Source organism: Tachyglossus aculeatus, chromosome 4 (assembly GCF_015852505.1).
Source record: "Tachyglossus aculeatus isolate mTacAcu1 chromosome 4, mTacAcu1.pri, whole genome shotgun sequence".
Taxonomy (NCBI): domain Eukaryota; kingdom Metazoa; phylum Chordata; class Mammalia; order Monotremata; family Tachyglossidae; genus Tachyglossus; species Tachyglossus aculeatus.
The window spans coordinates 65532308-65556823 of NC_052069.1; the positions used below are offsets into that span (position 1 = coordinate 65532308).

A 24516-nucleotide genomic window follows, 5' to 3' on the forward strand; every position below is an offset into this window, starting at 1 on the left:
AACTGAAAGGTATTTACTAATTTTACACTTCACCCCAGAACTAGCCATATTAGGTTCAATATCAGAATCCTGAGCTACTTAAGACTTCATTTTGGAATCTATTTGCAAAGTATGTCACCAGTAGGTCAAATGCAAACTCACTAGAAAAAACCTGGATTTAAAAGGCATTAACTCCATTCATAAATAACAGAAACTAAAAACTGCTTCATTGACTTTTTCTGTGCATAATAGTGAAATATGGTTATAGAGTGGACCATAAAGGAGAATATAGTCTATTATAACTGAGGAAAATAAATCGTAGATAAATCTTAGTTTGTCTGGATTGGAGCATGGGAGTGATTGTGCTTCAGCCTGAATTTGATAAAGTCCATCCTCACATCTGATATTTTTAACCTGTTCCTCTGTGAATACCAGATATTTTTGTTTAGGAAGAAATTGGTCAGTGAAAGCTAGTTCAGACCAAAGAAGTTATCCTTCTTCTCCAGAGGCGTGAATGTACTCTATAAAATTCTTCCTAAAACTGTAGTTTATGATCTTTATTTGCAGTCATCATTAAAAATGATTTTTAAAATGTATTTTATATTTTAGGTGTCTATAGTAAAATCCTTTCTAGTCTACTTAATTTCTTATCTCAGAACAATGCCAGTTGTCAGATGCATACAGAAGGATCCTTTCCTCACCCATGACCATTTCCTCCTTTTATATCTGGTGTTGCAAAGATTTGGATGCAGTTAGTTAGATAATCATTTATTAATAGAACTTAGCAAACCAAATGAAATGTTCATTTTTTCCCTTGTATATAAGAACCAAGAGATATTTATTGCCAGTGAGCAAGTTCTCAAAGAACAGCCTGTCGTAGTACCGGTGAGTTAAAAGGATATCGGCTACTGGAAATCATGGATGAAAAAGCAAAAATCACTGGCAGGATTGTATGTGTTGATTTCAGTTACAAACTATTCACATCTTATCTTTTGGGGAAGCTGATTTTGTTTCTTTAAGAAAAATAATTCTCTGGATTGTATTTATTTTCTGTTTGCAAAAGCCTTTCATGAAAACTATAGGTTTGTTTGAGATAATTCTTTAAAATTTATGTGAGTTAATGGAAACCACATTTAAATTAACTCCCACCTTTGAAAATAGCAACAACAAAGTAGTTATTGCACAGCATGTCGCTGTTTCCTGCCTGTTCCTAGATTTTTCACTACTTTGTGAGAAATCTTATGTTTTTACTTGTTACAATTTTTTTTTTCTCTGAGAAAATATGTCTTCTGGCCATGTTATCTAGCAGCAATAGGCAAATTCTTTCCCATTGTTTTGACTATCCTTAGGTACATTTTTCGAAAGTCTACTCTATCCAATATGAAATGATTAGAACAATTAAAAAATGGACTGCCCTTCTGGGACCTTGTAAGAAGAAAGAATAGAATTTAAGGAGAGGCTAATATGAACAGAAAATAAATTTTGGGGGCATCAAGGTATAATCTAGACTGAAATGGTATTTGTGCATCTATTCGTGCCATATAATTTTGTCAATGACTAATGTATTTGAATTTTAACTCTTCTCAAATCACTAACATTAGAAAAATGATTTGGGGGCATAAATAGGAATAACAGTGCTGTTTTCAAACACCCTCTAAGCTTTCTGACATATTTAAGTGCAATTTGCTTGAGAAATAATATACTAAAATGCATTATGTTCAATGACCGCCCATGTGACTTTTAATGAATATCCACAAAGCACCAAATATCCAGAGGCAGCCAGGTAGTGAAAATGGCCCAGCTAACAAGGTGAAACCTATTTTACTGCTGTTTCCTAAAGAGTGTAAACACATGTAAAAGGCAACAACTTTGGTCATGGATCATTTTGGAAACTCAAAAGACTTAAAAGATTGTGATGTCTTCGGGGTCAGAAGTCTTCGTTCTGTATGTCTCCCAAAATTATAGCTCTTTCTGAAGATATAAAATTAGAGATATTTCTACCATTCTGCAATCAGATTGAATTTTTTTCCATTTAAAATAAAAATCAATTGTTTTTGAAGTGTGAGCACTGTGTCCCACGAAGCCCTAGTTTTGTGAATCAGAGGTTTTATCTTCATAAAGTTTGTTGTGGCTAAAAATGACATGATTTGCACCCATTTTGAAGGTTAGGCTTTTGCCCTGATTTAATTGGGTTTTCCCCCTGTTGCAATTATAGCTTTTTCCCTTCTGGTAAATTATTTCAGAAAAGTGAGAAACGTCATAGTCATAAATTTATTCAGGTGGAATGTGTCATTCAAATAATCCTCAATCACTGTGCCCTTTTCTTTTTTTGTGTTTTTTTTTAATCTATTAGCATTCGTACTTCATCACTCCTGATTTAACTGGATTGCCAACCATACCTGAAAGTGTAAGTGTGTAATTGATTTCTGCATTGTTTTCTACTTCACAGCCTGGTAGATGAAATCACGTTTTTCTCTCAGACCTTTGTATAATTATGGATTCAGAACTGTGGGAGCAAATTTAACATCAGCATTCATATATGCTGTGTGGGTGGGTATGCGGAGTGGTATTAACCATGCGGATAGTTTCCCTTGGGTGGTAAAGAAACTTGCCAGAAAGATCCTCAACTCTTTTCCCAGAGGTTTTTTTTGTTTTCCTTATGGTACTTGTTAAGCACTTACTATGTGCCAGGCACTGGTCTAAGCAGTCGGGTAGATACACACTAATCAGGTTGGACTGAGGCTCAGTCTTAATCCTCATTTCCCAGATGAAATAACTGAGGCACAGAGAAGTGTAGTGACCTACCCAAGGTCATACATCAGAAAAGTGGCAGAGCTGGGATTAAAACCCAGGTCCTTCTGACTCTCAAGTCTGTGCTGTATCCACTAAGCCATTCAGTTTCTCAGAGTTTGTGCAGGTCTCCACAGGAGGGCAGGAATGTGTCTGTTTGCTGTGCTTAGTACAGTGCTTTGCACACAGTAAGAGCTCAATAAATATGATTGAATGAATGAGAGGCAGTCCAAAAAAAGTAGTTGGTCTAAACTGACTCACAAGTGCATTTTTGCTGAAGGCTTTTAGTACTGAAGAGTCCAAAATGCACTTAGAATTGTAAGCACTGTGTTGATTTCATCACTGCCATGTCTAGAGCTAGTGGAGTGTGGGTAGGAAATGTGTCCGTTTATTGTTATAGTGTTCTCTAGCAAGTGCTTAATACAGTGCTTTGCACACAGTAAGTGGTCAGTAAAAACAATGAATGAATGAATGGTCATTCAGTGTAGGTTCAAGGTCTGCCAATACCACATAATTCATCTGGGAGGGATATAAACTAGCGAGCTTCCCTGAGACCTCAAAACTCCTGCTGTGGCTCCTAGACAGCCCATCAGAGCCCTTAAATCCTTTAAATAGCCTCTGGATTCTCCCATGCTGGGTATCCCGGGCCCATTTCGGGCAGTTTCCTTTTCCCCAGGGATTGACTGACAATACATCAATCTTTTTCAAACTTGGGATCTCACATCACTGGCTTTCTCTGTTACAGTGTCATATGCAAGTCACTTTGCGGTCCCTCATATTTTACCTTCACTTCCTTAAAATTGTATGTACAGCTTGGAAGGCTAAATTGCCTGCTGCAACTTCTTTTGATCTCTTTCTCTGGTGAGGTCCACTTGATTGGGAGTTGGGAAAAAATGAAAAATAAATACAAACTGGTACAGAGAAGGCACACGTTGAACATTCTTTATCGTGAGCAGTATGTGACTAGTGTACCGATAAGGAATAAGCTGCCCAAACCAGAAACAAAAGCAGTGCATTTAATGAAGGAAGCAGGTTACCAGAAGGTGATTTATAGTCCATTACAGTGCTATTGTAATAAATAGGATGAAATCCAGTGATGGAGTCTCCCTTCGAGAATGAGGGATGAGCTTTAGTACTTAATCTGTAGAGCCAGTGCAAAGAAATTCATGACAGTGTAATAATAATAATAATAATAATGGTATTTGTTAAGCGCTTACTCTGTGCCAAGCACTGTTCTAAGGGCTGGGGTAGATACAAGGTAATCAGGTTGTCCCATTTGGGGCTCACAATCTTAATCCCCATTTTATTGATGAGGTAACTGAAGCACAGAGAAGTTAAGTGACTTGACTAAAGCACCCAGCAGACAAGTGGTGGAGGTGGGATTAGAACCCAAGTCCTCTGACTCCTAAACCTGTACTCTTTCTACTAAGCCACACTGCTTCCCTAGCCAGTGTAGGTGGAGTCAGTTATTGTTGAATTCCCACTTAATTCAAAGGATTGTACTAAGTGCAGGAGAAGTCCAAATCAGCTAAGTGATATGTTCTTTGTCCACTAGGCACCAACTACATAATGGGGGAGTCATAAAAATATTTGCAGATAGAATAATGGAAGTGTGTACAGTCAAATAACAGATATACAAAAGTGCTCAGAATGAATGTAAGCTGGAAAATTTGACTTAGAGTGCCAGGAACTAATCTGGGAAGGCTTGTTGGAGGAGATGGGAGTTTTTTTTATCACTGACTGTTGGGAGACACTATAGTCCGTTAAATTTGGGGAGACAGGCCCAAACCAGGGGAATAATGTAGACAAGGAATCAAAGATGGGAGAGGTGAGAATGAGATATTCTTAGAACGTCTTGAGAGGAGGGAAGAGATTGAATCAAAGATGGGAGAGGTGAGTATGAGATATTCTTAGATCGTCTTGAGAGGAGGGAAGAGATTGAGTTGAGGAGTAGTGAATGAAGAGATCAGATGTGTAACCTTGAGCAACTCTTTTCACTTCTCTGTGTCTCGTTCCCACATCTGCAAAATAAGGATTCAATGCCTGTTCTCCCTCCTACTGAAGACTGTGAGCCCCATGAGCGACCTGATGATCTTGTATCTACCTCAGCATTTAATATGTGGCACAGAGCAAGAAGGTAGCAAATACCATAGTTCATTCAATCGTATTTATTGAGCGCTTACTGTGTGCAGAGCACTGTACTAAGTGCTTGGGAAGTGCAAGTTGGCTACATATAGAGATGGTCCCTACCCAACAGCGGGCTCACTTTCTACTAAGCCACACAGCTTCTCAGAAATAATACTATGGTATTTGCTAGGCGCTTACTATATGCTGTTCTATGGGCTGTGCTGTTAGAACTACACTGTTCTAAGCGCTGGGGTAGACACAAGCCAATCAATTTGGATACAGTCCATGTCCCACGTGGGACTCACAGTCTCAATCCCCATTTTACAGATGAGGTGACTGAGGCCCAGAAGTGAAGTGACTTGCCCAAGATCTCACAGCAGACAAGTGAAGGAGCCGGGATTAGAACCCAGGCCCACCTGACTCCCACGCTCACCTTTAATTCATTTTAATGTCTGTTTCATTCATTCAATTGTATTTATTGAGCGCTTACTGCATAGTTGTTATTACTATATATAAGATAGGATGAGTTGGTTGAAAGCCTTCAAGCCGAGTTGGAAGACTTAAAGCTCGAGGTGGAAGGATATGGGAAATTGGTAGAGACTGTCGAGGAGTGGAAATATGTATGCTTAACAACTTTCCAGTGAGCAGGATAGATTAGAAGGAGAGGAGTCTGGAATCAGGGAAATGAATAAGGAGGAGGTTAATGATGTTTGTCAAGCACTTACTATGTGCCAAGCACTGTTCTAGTGCTGGAGTAGATGCAAGTAACCAAGTAGTGCCTCGTGGGCTCACAGTCTTCATCCCCATTTTATAGATGAGGAAACTGAGGCACAGAGAAGTTAAGTGACTTGCTCAAAGTCACAAAGCTGATAAGTGGCAGAGCCGGGATTAGAACCTTGACCTCTGACTCCCAAGTCCTTGGTCTTTCCACTAAGTCACGCTGCCTTAGTCTAGTCACAACCAGGGCGGTGGTTGTTCAGGTGGTGTGAAAGGAGTAGATCTGGGAGATATTATATAGGAAGAATTGGCTAGATTTGGTAGAATGAATGTGAGAAATATAATACAGATAGGAGGGTGTGGGTATTTTTCAATGGTACTTATTAAGTACTTACTATGTGCCAGGCGCTGTACTTAGCACTGGAGGAGATAGAAGATAATCAGGTTGGACACAGTCCCCGTCCCGCTCCCATTGAAGTTGCAGGCCTTTGGTACAGGGACGATGATGGTGTACTTGACAGAAATGGAAAATATAAAAGAATAAATCTTTGTTGTTTTTGGCAGTTAATTCCATTTTAGGAATATTGAGTTTTAGGGGCTGGTGGAACATCTAGGTGAAACTGCCCTGGAAGCAAGAAGAGATGTGAGAGTGTATGTTAGATGAGAGGTCAGGGTTAGATAGGGAGATTTGAGAGTTATCTGCCTAGAAATGGTTAGTGAAGTCATATGAATGGATGAGATACCCAAGAGATTGACTGTAGATTGAGAAGCAGCATGGCTAAGTGGAAAAATCATGGGTCTGACAGTCAGAAGACTTGTGTTCTAATCCTGGTTCTGCCAGTTGCTTGCTGTGTGAGCTTGGGCAAGTTACTAAACTGCTGTGTGCCTCAGTTCTCCTGTTCTCCCTCCTCCTTAGACTGTGAGACCCATGCTGCACAGGGACTGTGTCCAACCCCATTAGTTTATATCTAATCCAGCACTTCGAACAGTGTTTGACACGTAACGAGTGCTCAGCAAATACCATAAAAAAAGCTAATCAGGTTGGACATAGCATTAAAGCATGAATCCCCATTTTACAGGTGAGGTAACTGAGGCACAGAGAAGTTAAGTGACTTGCCCAACATCACACAGCAGACAAGTGGCAGAGCCAGAATTAGACTTCAGGCCCGCACATTATCCACTAGGCCTCGCTGCTTCTCCTCTGAGTCAAACAAAGGTTCAGTAGGGCTTCTACAAAGAAGGAATGGTTCAATCAATCAATCGTATTTATTGAGCGCTTACTATGTGCAGAGCACTAAGGTTCCCAGTGTCATTAGCAGGTGAGAAGTCAAGGAGGATTAGGGCAGAGAATAGCCATTTGGATTTGGCTATCAGAGGGGCATTGGTGAGTTTAGTGCAGTCTCTGTGAAGTTAAGGGGTTGAAAATCAGACTGCGGTGGGTCAAAAGAGTTGGTGGAGAGGACATAAAGATAGCTGTTGTAGATGACCTGTTCCAGGAATTTGGGTAGGAATTGGAACAGGGAGATGGGGCCATAGCTGAAGGGGGCCGTTGGATCAAAAGAGGGCTTGTTTAATGTGTTGGGGGCTTGAGCATAATTGAATGCAGAAAGCAAGTAACAGAGAGGATGTGGTTGAAAACAGCAGTGAGATGAGGGAAGAGACAGACGGTGATTTTAGGGGATGAAGGAGCTGATTTTAGGGGATGAAAGAGTTAGTGTCCAATTGAATGTGTAGGAAGTTAATTTGGAGAACAGCCAAGAAATCTCTTGAGAAGCAGCTGAAATATAAGAGAAAGATAAGGATGTGGCAATAATAATAATAGTTTTTTAGTGCTTACTATGTGCCAAACACTGTGCTAAGCTCTGGAGTATTAATGATATTTATAGAGTGCTTATTATTCATTCATTCATTCAATCGTATTGAGTGCTTACTGTGTGCAGAGCACTGTACTAAGCGCTTGGGAAGTACAAGTTGGCAACATATAGAGACGGTCCCTACCCAACAACGGGCTTATTATGTTCAGAACACTGTACTAAATGCTTGGGAGAGTACAGTACAACAGAATTAGCAGATACCTTCCCTGCCCATAATGAGTTTATAGTCTAAAGTGGGGAAAAAGACATTCATATGAAAATGATAATATATAATTTAAAGATATGTACATAAATGCCGATACAAGGTAATCAAGCCGGGCAGTGGAGAGGGGAGAGGCAATGGCAGGATGGGACGAATTCATGCTCACTTGTTTCATGTTACCAAAGAACTAGTATTTTTTAAGCAGTCACTGTGTGCAGAGCACTGTACTAGGTGCTGGGAGAGCATAAATATACCAGTGGGAATTAGACATTGTCCCTATCCTTCTGTGGCCTCACAATCTAAGAAGTTGCTGAGATAATCAGGAATTAGGAAGCAGCATGGCCTAGTGGATAGAGCATGGTCATGGGAGTCAGAAGGATCTGGGTTCTAATCCTGACTCTGCCACTTGTCTGCTGTGTGACCTTGGGCAAGCCACTTCACTTCTCTGTGCCTCAGTTACCTCATCTGTAAAATGGGGATTAAGACGGTGAGGCCCATGAGGGACAGGGACTGTGTCCAACCTGACTAGCTTGTATCTACGCTTGACACATGGTGAGCGCTTAACAAATATTAGTATTATCATTATTATTATTGCTACTACTAATAATAATAAACAAATGTGGTCATTTTTCACTGGTCATGCCCCTATTTGTACTTCGGGATTGAGCTGTTGTTTTCAATAAATGCATACAACAACTTGTTCTGCTGCTAATATGACTCTATCATATATATTATCCCCTCTTTCCTAATTAAACAGAGAAATCTCACAGAGTATTTTGTTGCTGTGGATGTGAGCAACATGCTGCAGGTTTATGCCAGCATGCTTCATGAACGGCGTATCATCGTTACCTCGAGCAAACTAAGCACTGTAAGTAGTTCACACATCTCCTTTTAAGTAGAATACATTGAACTTTTCACAAAAAGACCTGGAGACCTTTGCTGATTTAGATATGCTCCATGTGTACTTATAAAACAATGTCTACATACTTTTCTGATATATGGTTTTAATCTGGCCCTCGAAGTACAAAAGTCGGATTTATAGAAGATCTGCTCAGATACATTGTCAGGTTAATTATTTTTTCTTATCAGAAGATGAGAGTTCTTTAACTCTCCAGAGTTCATTTCTGTGCCTTCTACTCTATAAAGAATTCTTAAGAGCTATTATGAGATCTTTATTATTCACTTGTGGCTTTTTCCATTGGAGCTGCTTGAAAGAAATCAAGGGGCCTTGATAATAGCTGCTACCCTAACCTGGTAATAGGTAGATTCATCTCTGTTGCAGAGTTACGGCTTGGGAGCGTATACTGTAAGAGCTCTGATTTGGAAGAGCCCTTCAGACTGTGATAATAGCTTACAACTCAGAATAGCACATTTTTTTATTAAAGGTTTTATGCCACTGCTCCTTAGTAAAATGTTCTATTGAGGGTTTTCTTTAGCTCTTTATAGATTGCTGGAATGGAAGAATTTTGTGGTGTCATAAAAATGCTTAAAATTATTTGATATGCATCTTAATTTTTATCTGCTCTCATTGAAAGGCATGCAGGGATTATTAACCTTGGAGTTATTTTATCACAGTTTTAACTTGGGTTCAAATAACATGCAGAAATGAGATTATTATCTTAAATAGAGCCCTCATGAACCAAATGAAAATTTGAGACTGTGGGTATTTTTTTTTCTGATTTACTTTTACTGGTAGTAAAGAAAGAAATGTACTTTGCCTTGGGCCTTTAGAAATTCACTTGTTAAGTTTTGAATAGTACTTTATATAAATATGCATGTCACCTTTTAATCAAAAAACAAAGTTTGTGGTGGTGTAGTGATGTTGCTTAAGTGTTTATGTGAATATAAAGAGTATATGTGAATAGAAACAGGTGAATTCTCTTCAGGTCTTCTCCAATTGTCAAAAATTGAGTTTGCTCCCAAAGATTCTTTCATTTAAAGTAAGTTAAATTGAATAATTTACATGAGAAAAAAATCTATTTTAAACAAAAAAAATACTTGCTCTTTTTCTCTGGGAACTTGGTTTACTATCTTCTTTTTGGAATTAAAACTGGCAGTGAGAACTAATTTTCAGAGTGGCTGAACACAATTATGAATCCACATGAGTTTGCACGTTTCTTCTATATTGTTTCAGCAAAAGGAAGACCTGTCTTCGTTTTTAATGTATGGTTATTAAATGTTAATTTTTATTTTTCAATGTGATTGATTCTTTCACTAAAATAGATTGAGATTTGTTCTGTGTCTTTCTAGTACATAAGTACAAGTATCTATAGTTATCTAATAGTATTTCCAGGAAACTTTAAAATTATATCCTCAAAATAGACAATAGATAACTTTAGTTGTTTTTTGGTTAAATCCTATGTGTATTGCATGTCACAAACTCAAAATCTGCAGAAAAGAGTCTATAATGAATAGATTTTGTTGAAAAAGTGATCAGTAATAGCCCTCACTGTTTCATCATTTGGCCATTTTTTCATAAATAATTGTAGCGGATGCTTGGTATTGTTGAGGGAGTTAGTTTTATATCTAAAGGGTGAACTTAATTCCATGTATTTTTGGTAGTTTATGAAGGCCGGACTGTGATGTCACCTATAAATTATCAGCTCTATTTTGGGTCACTATCTCTAGTCAGTAGTAATGATAAGAGAAACATAATTCAAGGCCTCTTCCCCCTGTCTCTTTACCCTTCTTGTGTGGGAGATTTGGAATTTCTTTACTCCACCTTGAAAAAAGTCTCATAAGTTTATCTTTTTGCCACTATAAATTTCATGGCTTAGTTATATTCAAGGTCAATAGATGATAATAGCCTCCACTCTTGAAATACAGTATTCCACTTTAAAAGTAGCTGAGATTTAGGGAAGTCAGAATGGTATTCGGCAGGGAGGGTTAAGGAGTGAGGATCTGACCAACATTTTAAACTGGCAAGTTGTTTACATTTTTACTATTTATGTTCCTGAAGATAACCTGATAATGCACTTAGGCTTTGAAGGGAAATGTGAAAATAATACACTTGCAGGTTTTAATCAGATCTTAAACTTATCGATAGGAACGGTAAGTATGAACAAGGATAAAAGAGGTGGAAGCTTCCTAGAAGTTCAAATTATCTTCTGGCTTTAGGGACATTATCTGCCCAGGGTGGCATGCCCTCAAACTCAAACTCAATTATATGATTGTCACCAACCTTCCAGCATACTTTGGGGTTCTGTATCATCGTGGTGTGGCATCAACTAGCCTGAGGATCACTAAGTAGTAGCTCGAGATCAGTAAGTAGCAGCAACTGCAGTTTGTAGCCTTTTTCGGAGATCGGTTAAAGATGGAGATTAGCTGCCATGATTGGAGCACAGTGGAATCTGATTTCATTTTGATTTTTTTTCATGGTATTTGTTAAGCACTTACTATGTGCCAGGCACTGTACTAAGTGCTGGGGTGGATACAAGGTCGGACACAGTCCCTGTCCCACGTGGGGTTCACATTCTTAATCCCCGTTTTCTAGATGAGGTAACTGAGGCACAGAGAAGTGAAGTGACTTGCCCAAGGTCACACAGAACATGGGGGGCAGGGCCAGGATTAGAACCAGGTCCTTCTGGCTCCCAGGTTCCTGCTGTATCCACTAGGCTATGCTGCTTCTCTCATGGGGGAAACGAGTGCTTTTTGAACATCCTGGCCTCTAGTTAACTTCTCTGTGCCTCAGTTCCCTCATCTGTAAAATGGGGATTAAGACCGTGAGACACATGTAGGACAGGGACTGTGTCCAACCTGATTATCTTGTATCTCCCCCAGTGCTTGGAACAGTGCACATAGTAAGCACTTAATAAATACCCTAATTATTCATTTATTAGTGGTTGCTAAATATGATTGAATGAATGAATGTTACATTAATGGGCATTTCGCATTGAGTGATGCAGGATCATCACTTTTTATTGCTTGGTACTTAGCAAGCGCTTAACAAGTACCATAATAATTATTATAATTATCGTTATTTGTTTTAGAGTAAATTGTCTAGGTGGCCAGGGGATTGGCTGGGGGAGCTGGGCTAGGACCCTGGGTTTCTACTTGCCGCAGGCAGGCCCACCATGCCAAAGCCCCAGGTGAGCTTGCCCTGTGGTAGCTTACCAGAACATCACTTCTCAGGCCCCAGAGAGCCCGGCCCAGGGATACATCATGACCGTACAACCCTGAATCAGTTGACTTATTGCTGTTTTGTGACCAGAGGAGCGACGATTGATGTTGAAAGTCCATGTCATCGGTTCTCAAGTCAGTCAAGCATGCAGACTTGTCATATGCCTCTGTAATTGTACCTCACCAGACTTCCTCTAACTAGTCAGCTGGGGCTGTGCATTTTGTTTCAAACACCGGCTGGCCAGCGTCTGACAGGAGCTTTCTCATCATCCTGTCAGTAATATGTTAACTAGAGTGTCTCTTTTGTAGCCTAGAGTGGCAGGTGGAAAGGATGCTTCCCTTTAAAGTAGATGTCGAAACGGGTACTAATATTTGTTTCGCAAATATCAGTGCCCCTAAGTCCATAAGCGTGGTACTTCAGAGGTTTGATCGAGTAGGTGATGAGTTTTTGTTGGGAAAATCTGGTAAACAATATTCTGCATGCTAGCAACGGGTTAATATCCTTGTGTTATAGGTGCCCCTAGGTGCTTTAGCATATGCCTTTCTCTCTCTCCCTCATTAATTCCATCAAGGGCATATGCAGAGAGGGCCCTCTCAACCCCAGAAAATCAGCTATTAAAATAGAGGTAACTAGAGTAAATGAAAGTCCAAAAGCTTTCGTCCCCTCTGCCTGGGTCATTTAAATCCTTGATTTAACTCCTTATGGTCCTGTAGCACCGTTTGACCTGACCCTGGGGAAAATCAGTGTTCCCAGTGGCTGAGAGAAAACTGGATGACTGTTTCCAAGGTGTGGGAGTGCACCGGCCCTTACTGCTTTCAGAGCAGAGGGGAAAGTGAAACTGTTTACTCTCAGAAACTGGGAATCCATGAGCAGCAGTGAGGTTCATAGCCCTATCAAATATTCCTCAGCTTGCTGACAGTGGAATCGCCAGGAAGCTGTTTTGCTTTCAGACAGTATCCATCAATAGCAGTGAACTTTCTGAACTTTATCATACTTTGCATGCAACACTGAAGGACACTGGATATGGGGTGGGGAGACAGCTGAGGATGTATATCATCATGGGCTTCTTAATAATAATAACAGTCATTGTTATGGTACTTGTTAAGCACTTTCTATGTGACAGGCACTGTACTACTACTACTACTAATAATAATAATGATGGCATTCATTAAGCGCTTACTATGTGCAAAGACTGTTCTAAGCACTGTACTAAATGCTGGGGTGGATACAAGCAAATTGGGTTGGACACAGTCCCTGTTCCACATGGGGCTCACCATCTTGATCCCCATTTTACAGATGAGGTAACTGAGAAATGAAGTGACTTGCCAAGGTCACTTGGTCACTTGCATAGGTTTAGAGGGATGGGGGGCGGGTGTGACAAATGCCATCTGATTGCAAACTCCATGGAAATCATAGCATTGAAGCCCATGGCCAGTCAGTCATATTTATTGAGCATTTACTATGTGCAGAGCACTGTACTAAGCACTTGGTAGAGTACAGTATAACAATGAATGGACACATTACCTGCCCACAACTATTTTACAGTCTAGAAGCCCCAGACCTCGGAGGAGACCCATTCATTTAGTAAAAATAATAATAATAATAATAATGATGGTATTTGTTAAGCACTTACTATGTGCAAAGCACTGTTCTAAGCTGCTGGGGGGATACAAGGTGATCAGGTTGTCCCACGTGGGGCTCACAATCTTAATCCCCATTTTTTTACAGATGAGGTAACTGAGGGACATAGAAGTTAAGTGACTTGCCCTAAGTCACACAGCCCCAACTCTGCTCTCCTGAATTTTCTTGGCAATCTATGTAATTGTAAAGATGGTAGTAATTACGGTGTTTGTTAACCACCAACTCTTCCAGGTACTAGGGTAGATGCAGTTAATCAAATTAGCTACAGTCCCTGCTCAACATGGGACTCACAGTCCAAGGGGGAGGTTGATAGGTACTTAATTCCTATTTAGCAGATGTGGAAACCAAAGCACAGAAGAAGTGAAGCAACTTGCCCAAGGTCTCACAGCAGACAAGTGGCAGAGCTGGGATTAATCAATCAATCGTATTTATTGAGCGCTTACTGTGTGCAGAGCACTGTACTAAGCGCTTGGGAAGTACAAGATTAGAACCCAGGTCCCCTGTTCCCAGGCCCAGGCCCTTTCCTCCAGGCCACAGAGCTCTGTAGGTGACTTGTGCAAAGTCAAACTGCAGGTGGAACCGAAGTTAGAACCCAGGTCTCCCCCTCTAGACTTGAATTTGTTGCGGGAAGGTAATGTGTCTGTTTATTGTCATATCGTACTCTCCCAAGCTTTTAGGACAGTAAGCACTTAGAAAATATGATTGACTGAAATATGATTGAATAAAAATGAATGAATGAAATCTCCTGACTTCATCTTGTGCTTCTTTCATTAGTTCACACTGCCTTTTGATAGCTGGAGCATGGAACTGTTTAGATCCTGTAATCTCTAAAATCCAAGAGATGATCTGGTAATCTTTGGCAAGGAACTGTTTAGAGCCTTTAATCTCTAAAATCTGAGAGATGATCTAGAAATCTGTGGGTGGAACAGAGTCATCTGCACACTCATAGAAGCTGGGATTGCAGTGACCCGTATCGTGCTGGCTTTGTTTCTCCTTTTACATGAGGGTACTGTCAACAGAGTGGGAAATGGACAGGGAGTGTGAAAGCTGTGAAGGGGGGCAAAAGGCGTAGGCTTTGGAAGATCAGGGAAGGAACTATGCCTTGTCTTTTACCTCCCATCTTCCTTGGTATCCATCACTATCCCTCCTTTCCAAGTCAGTGTCTGGAGGAACCATTCCCATTCTCCCACTTTTGTCACCCAGCTCCTCTGGACTTTGCCATCAGCTTGCTCCTTAGAAGCCCCTTCCCAGCCGAGAACACATTCTCATTTCCTACTTCTGCATACAGGCATGTGCCCATTTCAGAATACTGTAAACGTGGCATATTGAGGATGCCGGAGGGAGCTAATTCTCCCATCCTAGAAAAGCTAAAGGAGTTTGTATTTTCTTACTGCGGGAGCCAGGTGTTGTCTTTGTCAGGGAAGCATAACTTTGTCTTACAATTTTTTTTAAATTGGTGCCTTAAAAGAGGAAGCAGCTGGCTGTCAGTGAGAAATCAAAACTTAGCAAAAGGCCATCATCCATCTACAGCTGCAGCAAGAGAAATGGAACGTTAAAGGAACTTGAAATAAATTTCTGGGTGGATTCCACCAAGATGGAAGTAATTCCCTCCAAAAAATTTGAGAGTTAGTTGTTCAGGGCTTAATTTTATCGAACTGGTCATCAGTTCTTCAGATCATGGAAATGACAGGGAATTGGTTTGGGGAAAATAAATAGCACCATTCAGTATAGGAGATTTATAAATGAAAAGTCATGATTCATTGAAATTTGAATACTGGGAAATGTGGTAACAGTATCTTGAATGATTCAATGCTAGGAACAGTAAAGACAGGAGAGGAAGAATGGGCATTTGGGAAGAGGGAGAAAAGACTTCTCATAGTTTAAGAAAATCACATTGTTTTAAATTGATTCATTCTCTCATTTGTATTTATTGAGTGCTTACTGTGTGCAAAGCACTGTACTAAACACTTGGGGATGATGTCACAGCGGGAATTTGACACTGAAAGTTAGATTTGCTTTACATTGACAAGAGAACCTGAAACAGCTAAATCATCAGTGTTGCCTCTGGTTTTTTTTGGTTTGTTTTGTCTTAATAGACAGATTGTACTATTATAAGTCCATCTCACAGGGTTCCCTTGGTGAGCTGGGAGCCATATGGTTAAGCTACTCTTTTTGTTTTTTTAAGAACTGGGCCTAAACAGTTTCTTTGGACCAGCTATTTTTCATCACCAGATTCCTATATGTGGATACATTTAAAAAATAAATTGATGAGAAGTGTTTCAAGAGCACTTAGAAACTGATAGGGTAAATTGAAAAGAAAGAGTGTAGAAAAAGGCAGCCATTGTTCCTGCTGTTTAATATTAATTTTTATATAATTATTTATTAGTCTTGTTGGAACTGTCTTTTCTGATTGGTAGTGGCCTTAAAAAGTTGTTATAGCATTTAGAAGAATCAGGAAGCAGTAATAATAATAATAATTATGGTATTTGTTAAGTGCTTACTATATGTCGAGCACTGTTCTAAGCTCCGTAAAGAAGGAATGCTCAAATATGAATTGCAAAATAGCCTTTTATCCATTCAGACATAAAGTAATCACCAATTTTTAAGTAAGACTGTATACAGCTACTTCATTATCTATGATTATGGGAGACAAGAGTGGTTCTGATAAATGTCAGTACTGACAACCTGCAAAATTCATATTAGCCCATAATTTCAATCACCTCCCCTACCAAACATTTATCAAAGCTGCCAATAATAAATGCTATATATAAATGCCTTCAATCAATCAATCATATTTATTGATTGCTTACTGTGTGCAGATACATTCCCTGTCTACAATGAGCTTACAGTATAAACTTTGTATAAATATTGTTATTACTACTACTGCTAAGAATAACTTGGATTATTTCCTTCTCCATTCTCAAGTATGAATGCTATTCATTGACTAGAAAAGTTGGCCAAAGCTAATGAAAGAATCAAGGGCCCAGAAAACTGACAAATTGGATCATCAGATTTGAGAAACGGAGAATCGATGTTATATTTGAAATGACTTGTTTATTGAAAAACGTACCTCTTCACAACTGAAATTGTTGTCAAAAATGCATGCAGTGCCTCTGGGCCCTTTTTTTTACTAAAATGTTATTTCATGATTTTTTTTTTAGACCTCTAATTCACTTGATCTTCATACATTTCATATGACGCTCATAATCGGTGGCATTTATTGAGCACTCACTATGTGCAGAGCCCTGTATTAAGCATTTAAGAAAGTATGATACAGTACAGTTGGTAGACATGATCCCTGCTCACAAGGAGCTTACAGGGGAAGCAGCATGGCATAGTGGATTGAGCACGGGCTTTGGAGTCAGAAGGTCATGGTTCTAATCCCAGCTCCACCTCTTGTCTGCTGTGTGACCTTAGGCAAATAACTTCACTTCTCTGTGCCTCAGTTACCTCATCTATAAAATGGGGGTGGAGACTGCGAGCCCTAGGCAGGACAGCGACTGTGTCCAACCCGATTTGCCTGGATCCACCCCAGCACTTAGTACAGTCCCTAGCATGTAGTGAACACTTAACAAATATAATATTATTATTATTGTTATTATTTTTACAACCTACAAGGGGAGACAGACGTTAAAATAAATGTCAGATAGGGAGAAATTACAGTAGAGTATAAGGATATATTTTTCTACCAGTCAATGGCATTTATTCACTCACTGTGTGCAGAGCACTGTAACTAAGCATTTACTATAGTGGTAACCAAAGAAGTGGAAAACTAAACCAAGATGGCCATTATCTTTTATAATAATAATAATAATTGTGATATTTGTTAAGCAGTTACTATGTTTCAGGCACTGTACTAAGCCCTGGGGTAGATCCAAGCAAATCAGGTTGGACACAGTCCCTGTTCCACAAAGGGCTCACACTCTCAATCCTCATTTTACAGATGAGGTAACCGAGGCACAGAGAAGTGAAGTCACTTGCCCAGTGTCACACAGCAGACAAATCGCAGAGCTGGGATTAGAACCCATGACCTTCTGACTCTCACTCCTGAACTTCACCCACAAGGCCACACAGTGTGGTAGTATCTGTTCCAGGCCAAAGTGATACTCTTCAGAGCGGTAATGCTGTTCAACTTTCTCTCTGTTTGTGAGATCATCATCATCATCAATCGTATTTATTGAGCACTTACTGTGTGCAGAGCACTGTACTAAGCGCTTGGGAAGTACAAGTTGGCAACATATAGAGACAGTCCCTACCCAATAGTGGGCTCACAGTCTAAAAGGGGGAGACAGAGAACAAAACCAAGCATACTAACAAAATAAAATAGAATAGATATGTACAAGTAAAATAAATAAATAGAGTAATAAATATGTACAAACATATATACATGTATACAGGTGCTGTGGGGAAGGGAAGGAGGTAAGATGGGGGGGATGGAGAGGGGGACGAGGGGGAGAGGAAAGAAGGGGCTTAGTCTGGGAAGGCCTCCTGGAGGAGGTGAGCTCTCAGTAGGGCCTTGAAGGGAGGAAGAGAGCTAGCTTGGCGGATGGGCAGAGGGAGGGCATTCCAGGCCCGGGGGATGACGTGGGCCAGGGGTCGATGGCGGGACAGGCGAGAACGAGGTACGGTGAGGAGATTAGCAGCAGAGGAGCGGAGGGTGCGGGCTGGGCTGGAGAAGGAGAGAAGGGAGGTGAGGTAGGAGGGGGCGAGGTGATGGACAGCCTTGAAGCCCAGGGTGAGGAGTTTCTGCCTGATGCGCAGATTGATTGGTAGCCACTGGAGAGTTTTGCCATCTAGACTCCCCCCTATAGATCTGGACTCCCCCCAAGAGTCCCTTCCAAATCCTCTGAGCAGTTCTATTACCATTTTGTACAAATTATTATCAACACCAAGAGGCAAGACTGGATGAGAAACAGTGAAGTCCTGGAACCCAGATGGCCTCCTAGCACTGAAGCTTTGTTCACCTCAGCCCAGCTTTGCTGGGTGGACATAAGAGGATGAGTATGTGAAATAATAGGATATGGTGAGGTGAAATTGGGAAATGAAAGCCGAGGTGCTCTGAGGAAACACACTAAGGATGCAGTGAGGCAGATTTTAGACAATGCTCAATATCGACTGAAAACTGGGAAACGGTTATGGCAGACAGGCTAACTTGGCTCTGTGCAAAGTGTCTCTTCTTGAGCAGAAGCTTCTGAGAAAATGATGAGACAAAGAGGCAAATGCAAAAATAGATCTGGGCACTATCTGACATTCTCCTTATTCTCCCTATCTGACATTTATTTTAATGTCTGTCTCCCCTTGTAGATTGTAAAAATAATAACAATAATAATAATAATATTATTATATTTGTTAAGTGTTCACTACATGCTAGGCACTGTACTAAGCGCTGGGGTGGATCCAGGCAAATTGGGTTGGACAAACAGCAGCTCAACAAAGGACAGTGCACATTGTGGTCAGACTTAGATTCGCATTGACTTTTTCTGATGCATCCACACCCATGGGACTGCACACCGTTGAGTGTGGTGTCTTCTCTGACCCACTATGTGTGTGGGTTCACACCTATTGTTCATTATAATACCACCCCCCCACATGCAGATACACATACACAAACATAGAACCTATATATATATATATATAAACTGTTCTAAGCGCTGGGATAGGAACAAGTTAATCAGGTCAGACACAGTCCCTATGCCACATGGGGCTCACAGTCTAAGTAGCGGGGAGAACAGGTGTTGAATCCCCATTTTACAGTTGAGGGGACAGAAGCCCAGAGAAGTTGAGTGACTTGCCCAAGCAATTTGGCAGAGCCGGAATTAGAGCCCCGGTCCTCCGACTCCAAGGCTTCATTCGAGAAGCCTGAAGAGTGATGAAAGATGCCTTCCCAGTTCCTGCTTGTATCATTCCCATTTTGCAAGCAGAAAAACTGTGCCTATGCTTCACACAGGAAGTCAGTAGTGGAGTGAGGGCAGAGCTAAGTCTTTCATTCTTTCCCCAGGCTGGCAATATGAGGGATGTTACTTTAACCTAGGTTTGGAGACCAGATTACTATTCAGTCCCCTCAGCGCCACCTCTGCGCCACCTATACAGCAAATGGCAAATCAGGAAACCCAGTTCAAATTCTAGCATCAAAGTGGTGCTTGTCATTGCACACTTTCACAGAAAGGACATGGGAAAATCTTGGGCAGAAGCAGATAGCCATTAAATCTCTCTAGCGATTTGAGAAGCAGCATGGCCTGCTTCTCAGGTCTGGAACACAGACCTGGGATTAAAAAGGATCTGGCTTCTAATCCCTGCTTTGCCATGTGCCTACTGTATGACCTTGGGTAAGTCATTTCACTTCTCTGTACCCCCGTTAACTCATCCGTCAAATGGGGCTTAAGACTGTGAGCCCCATGTGGAACAGGGATTGTGTCCAACTTGTATTTTCAGCTATGTGGTGAAGCTGGGTTTAGTACCCACGACCTCTGACTCCCAAGCCTGTGCTCTTTCCACTAAGCCACACTGCTTTCTGCTCTGTAACATTGTACTCTTCCAAGTACTTAGTACAGTGCTCTGAACACAGTAAGTGCTCAATAAATATAACTGAGTGATTGACTGTGCCTCAGTTACCTTATCTGAGAAATGGGAATTAAGACTGTGAGCCCTTATGTGGGACAGGGACTGTGTCCAACCTCATTATCTTGTATCTATCCCAGTGCTTAGTACAGGGTCTGGCACATAGTAAGCGCTTAGCAAATACTATAAAAGCAGACAAGAGAATTACCCTTCATACAGTCTTGAACAGTCTTCAACAGGTGGGAGGCAGTATCAGAAGATAGCTCAGCAATTACAAATGGAGTGACTCATTTAGAGTAGAGGCTTGAAGATGTTTTTTTGCCCAGAGAGATAAACCAAAGGGGCTCCAGGCACTTTATTCAGTCAGTCAATCATATTTATTAAGTGCTTACTGTGTGCAGAGCACTGTACTAAGCACTTGGCAGGGTATGATATAACAATAAACAGACACATTCCCTGCCCATGATGAGCTTAGAGTCAGCAAGTGTAATAGTGAGCAAGGGACAATCTTCACACCCAAATGAGCTGCAGCAACGTGCAAACTCAAGGGCATAGGTGATGCACAGGGGAGGGTGAATTGGGTGCAGAATTGAGAGGTTAGTCAGGGAAGGTCTCTTGGAGGGAAAATTATTTCAGTAGCGCTTGAGAAGCTAGTCCGTTTTTGGGAAGTACAGTGAGTCTAGAAAGTGTAGATTTTCCCAGGCAACTATAGCTTTCCCTGAAATTTCCCTATGTATATTTCATCTCCTCCAGGAAGTCCTCACTGACTAATGCCATCTTTCCCATCCTTTCAGTACTATCCTTTCTTACCTTTCTTCATCACCCATGAACTTGAGTCTATGCACCCTGTTAAATTAGAAGCAGCGTGGCTCAGTGGAAAGAGCCCGGACTTGGGAGTCAGAGGTTGTGGGTTTGAATCCTGGCTCTGCCACTTGTCAGCTGGGTGACTTTGAGCAAGTCACTTCAATTCTCTGGGCCTCAGTTCCCTCACCTGGAAAATGGGGAGCAAGACTGTGAACCCCGAGTGGGACAACCTGATCACCTTGTATCTATCTCAGCGCTTAGAACAGTGCTTTGCACATAGTAAGCGCTTAACAAATACCATCATTATTATTATTATTAGGTGCTCACCCCTCCACTCAGCCCCACAGCACTTCAGTACATATCTTTATTCTCATTTGTTACCTCTACCTATTATTTATTTTAATGTTTTTCTCCCCCCGAGACGGTAAGCTCCTAGAAGGCAGAAATTTATTTCCCAAGCATTTAGTATAATACTCTGCACAAAATAAACTCTCAAGAAAATGTCACTAACAACCACAGTTCTGAGGAGCTTTGGTCAATTCTCTGGAGAACATTTTGATGATCATGGTGCATGGTTTTGAGTAACTACATTTTCCTAGGCCTTGAGTAAACCTGTTGTTTCAAACTGGCTGACACTGGGATCTCATCCTACCTCTTTGTCACTTTATCACAGTTTTATTTTAAATGATATTTGTAAGGCACTTACTATGTGCCAGACACTGTACTAAACATTGAGGTCTCATCTTGTCCTATGCTATTAAGTAATCTCCGACCCATAGCGACTCCATGGACAAATCTCCCTCAGAATGCCCCACCTCCATCTGTACTCATTCTGGTAATGTATCCATAGAGTTTTCTAGATAAAAATGCAGAAGTAGTTTACCATTGTCTTCCACACAGTAAACTTCAATCTCCATCCTCAACTCACTTCCGTGCTGTTTGCTTCCCAGCACAGGTGAGTTTTGATGTAGTGACAACCTAATCACGTTGAACTCAGTCTATGTCCCACATGGGGTTCGCAGTGTTAGTCCCCATTTTACAGATGAGTTAGCTGAGGCACAGCAAAGTGAAATGACTTGCCTCAGGTCACATAGCAGACAAATGGCGGAGCTGGAATTAGAACCCAGATCCTTCTGACTTACATGCCTGCCGGGCTCTATCTACTAGGCCGTGCTGCTTCCAATTCATTAGAACCATGGCACAGAAAAAAGTTAATTGTGGCTATTTGAAGTTCACTGTCTATAGTAACTGTGATGAAGATATAGAAAAGGAAAAGCACAGTGTGATCCCATGATCCGGAGGTGACAAGTCAGAGTACACCCGGCTTGAAACAAGCTTAGATGCTGTTTGTTGTACGCATACTGTCTTGAATATCACCCGGCAGGGAAACCGGGTAGTACTCATCTTTGTATTTCAGAAACCTCTCTTTTTATCAGCTTTGACTATGCCAACTGTCAGGCTCTCAGGAATGTAGCCCCTGCAAGTGGCTCAGGAAACCTGTAATTCATTTTCTTTGGGGGACAACTAGAGGGTTTTTTTTTCTTCTGAGTTTTTTCATGAAGTTTAAATGCACTGTAGAAAATTAAAATGAAATTAAGAATGTGGGATGCTATAACCCTTGCTCAGCCTCATCCTCCTCCAAACTGTAGTCTTCCAAGGTTGGAAAAGTTGGCTGAGTCCCGTTTGGCTCCCGGAAAACCAGGCACTTGTAGCTTCTGCACTCAGTTGTTTCTGTTTGGATGTCATTCATTGTTCATCTAAAAAGCCCCTCTTTTTCCATTCTCCTGGGAGTTTGATGATGGGCTATTCCTAGACGGGTGGAGACAGAAGAGGGATTCAGTTTCCTCTTACTCATCAAGCTGTAATTCTGTAGCCCTTGCAGTCAACCTGCTCAACCTAGTGGAGGGAGCACGGGTCTGGATTCTAATCCTGACTCTGTCAATTGCTTTTTGTGTGACCTTGGGCAAGTCACTTAACTTCTCTGTGGTTCAGTTTCCTCAACTTTAAAATGGGAATTCAATTCCTGTTCTCCCTTCTACTTAGGTTGTGAGCCCCATGTAGGATGAGGATTGACCTTATTAACCTGTGCCTACCCAGCATTTAGAACACCATTTGACACATAGTAAGCGCTTAACAGATGGTATAAAATAATAATAAAAACATTCCTAAGTAAAATATCTTTTTCTTTGCAGCTGCGGCTCAGAAATCCAATTTGAGTATTCTTAAATTGGGAATATTTGTTTGCAAAAAATATGTGTATCAAAATTAATATTTTTAATACCTCCTGATACTTTAGAGATCAAATGAGACAAACTTTCCTATTGTTGCTATAGTCAGTGATGAGCATCAGTCAATCAATTGTATTTATCACTTCTCTATGCCTCAGTTACCTCATCTGTAAAATGGAGATGAAGGCTGTGAGCCCTATGTGCGACTGGGACTGTGTCTGACCCAATTTGCTTGTATCCACCCCAGCACTTAGTACAGTGCCTGGCACATAGTAGGTGCTTAACAACTACCATAATTGTTGTCATTATTATTGAGAGCTTACTGTTGGCAGGACACTATACTAAGCACTTGGGAGAGCTGGTAGACACAGTCCTGTTACGACCCAATAGATTCTGTGCTTAGAACAGTGCTTTGCACATAGTAAGCACTTAATAAATGCCATTATTATTATTATTATTATTCATTTAGGACAAGGGGGTTAGTGAATCAGCTTTACCGACAGAATAAACCATGATATTCAGTATCACAGAAAGAAAACATTTATTAACGTACAGAAAAAACACCATTAATAGAAAAGAATCCTGCTTCTGTTAAGCCCTCAACCCAGAGGCATTGAGAGTTTTCTACGGCGGGATGATAAGTACTGTTAGATGTTGAGGTCCTTAAGTGGTTAGACCGCATGGGCATCCCCTGACCAAGAGGTCCTTCGAGCCTGGGCTGTCCCTACTTGCCCTTTGGAGGATAGTGGGCAACCAAGTATGGACCGAGAAGAAGGTCTCTCCTGTCCGGGCCATCTTGGTTGTCCTTTCCGATAACAGCAAACAGCAGTGACAGGCGTTTCCCCCAGCCTGTATACTATGCTTGTTGACCATTACATCGAGCTTCTTCCATCAAAATGTGCATAATGTACTATTACAGTCCCATTGCAGCCTGTCTGCTCTTAGAAGACACCTCGCCCAGACCTCCATGGGTGTGTCAACATATAGATCTTCACTAGGAGCCAATCGGTCTGGCTCACCTGTGATCGCAAGAAGCTATATGCCGATGGACATTAAATTTAACATGGTGTTTAGCAAAGTGCAAACTGCACACTTCTGTTCTCTGCTTACAACAAGTTACAATCTAGAGGGGGAGATAGACATTGATGTAAATAAATATATTAAGGATATGTACAAAAATGTTATGGGACTGAGGTAGGGGTGAAAATCTAAGTGAAAGGGTGACAGAAGGGAGTGGGAGATAAAGAAATGAGGGATTAACCAGGGAAGGCCTCTTGACTATGTGCTTTTTAATAAAGCTTTTGAAGGGGGGGATTGATTTTCTGTCAGATATGAAGAGAGAGGGTATTCCAGGCCAGTTGCAGGACGAGGGTGAGAGGTCGGCAGTGAGGTAGATGGGCTTGAGTTACCTTGAGTAGGTTGGCGTTAGAAGAGTGAAGCGCCTGAGCTGGGTTGTAGTAGTAAAGCAGCAAGGAA

At 41.0% G+C, this 24516-nt stretch overlaps 1 protein-coding gene across 2 annotated transcripts in view; it reads left to right on the top strand.

Annotated features, from left to right (window-relative positions):
- The window catches only part of DENND1B (DENN domain containing 1B), a 330783-nt gene that overhangs the window by 168453 nt on the left and 137814 nt on the right, over window positions 1–24516 (top strand). The window contains exons 8-10 of one of the 2 annotated variants that reach the window (XM_038744737.1): window positions 805–864; window positions 2333–2386; window positions 8447–8557. In XM_038744737.1, coding sequence (XP_038600665.1) covers window positions 805–864; window positions 2333–2386; window positions 8447–8557 — 225 coding nt within the window. The remainder of the gene's footprint in view (window positions 1–804; window positions 865–2332; window positions 2387–8446; window positions 8558–24516) is intronic. The other variant, XM_038744739.1, reaches the window with a different exon arrangement.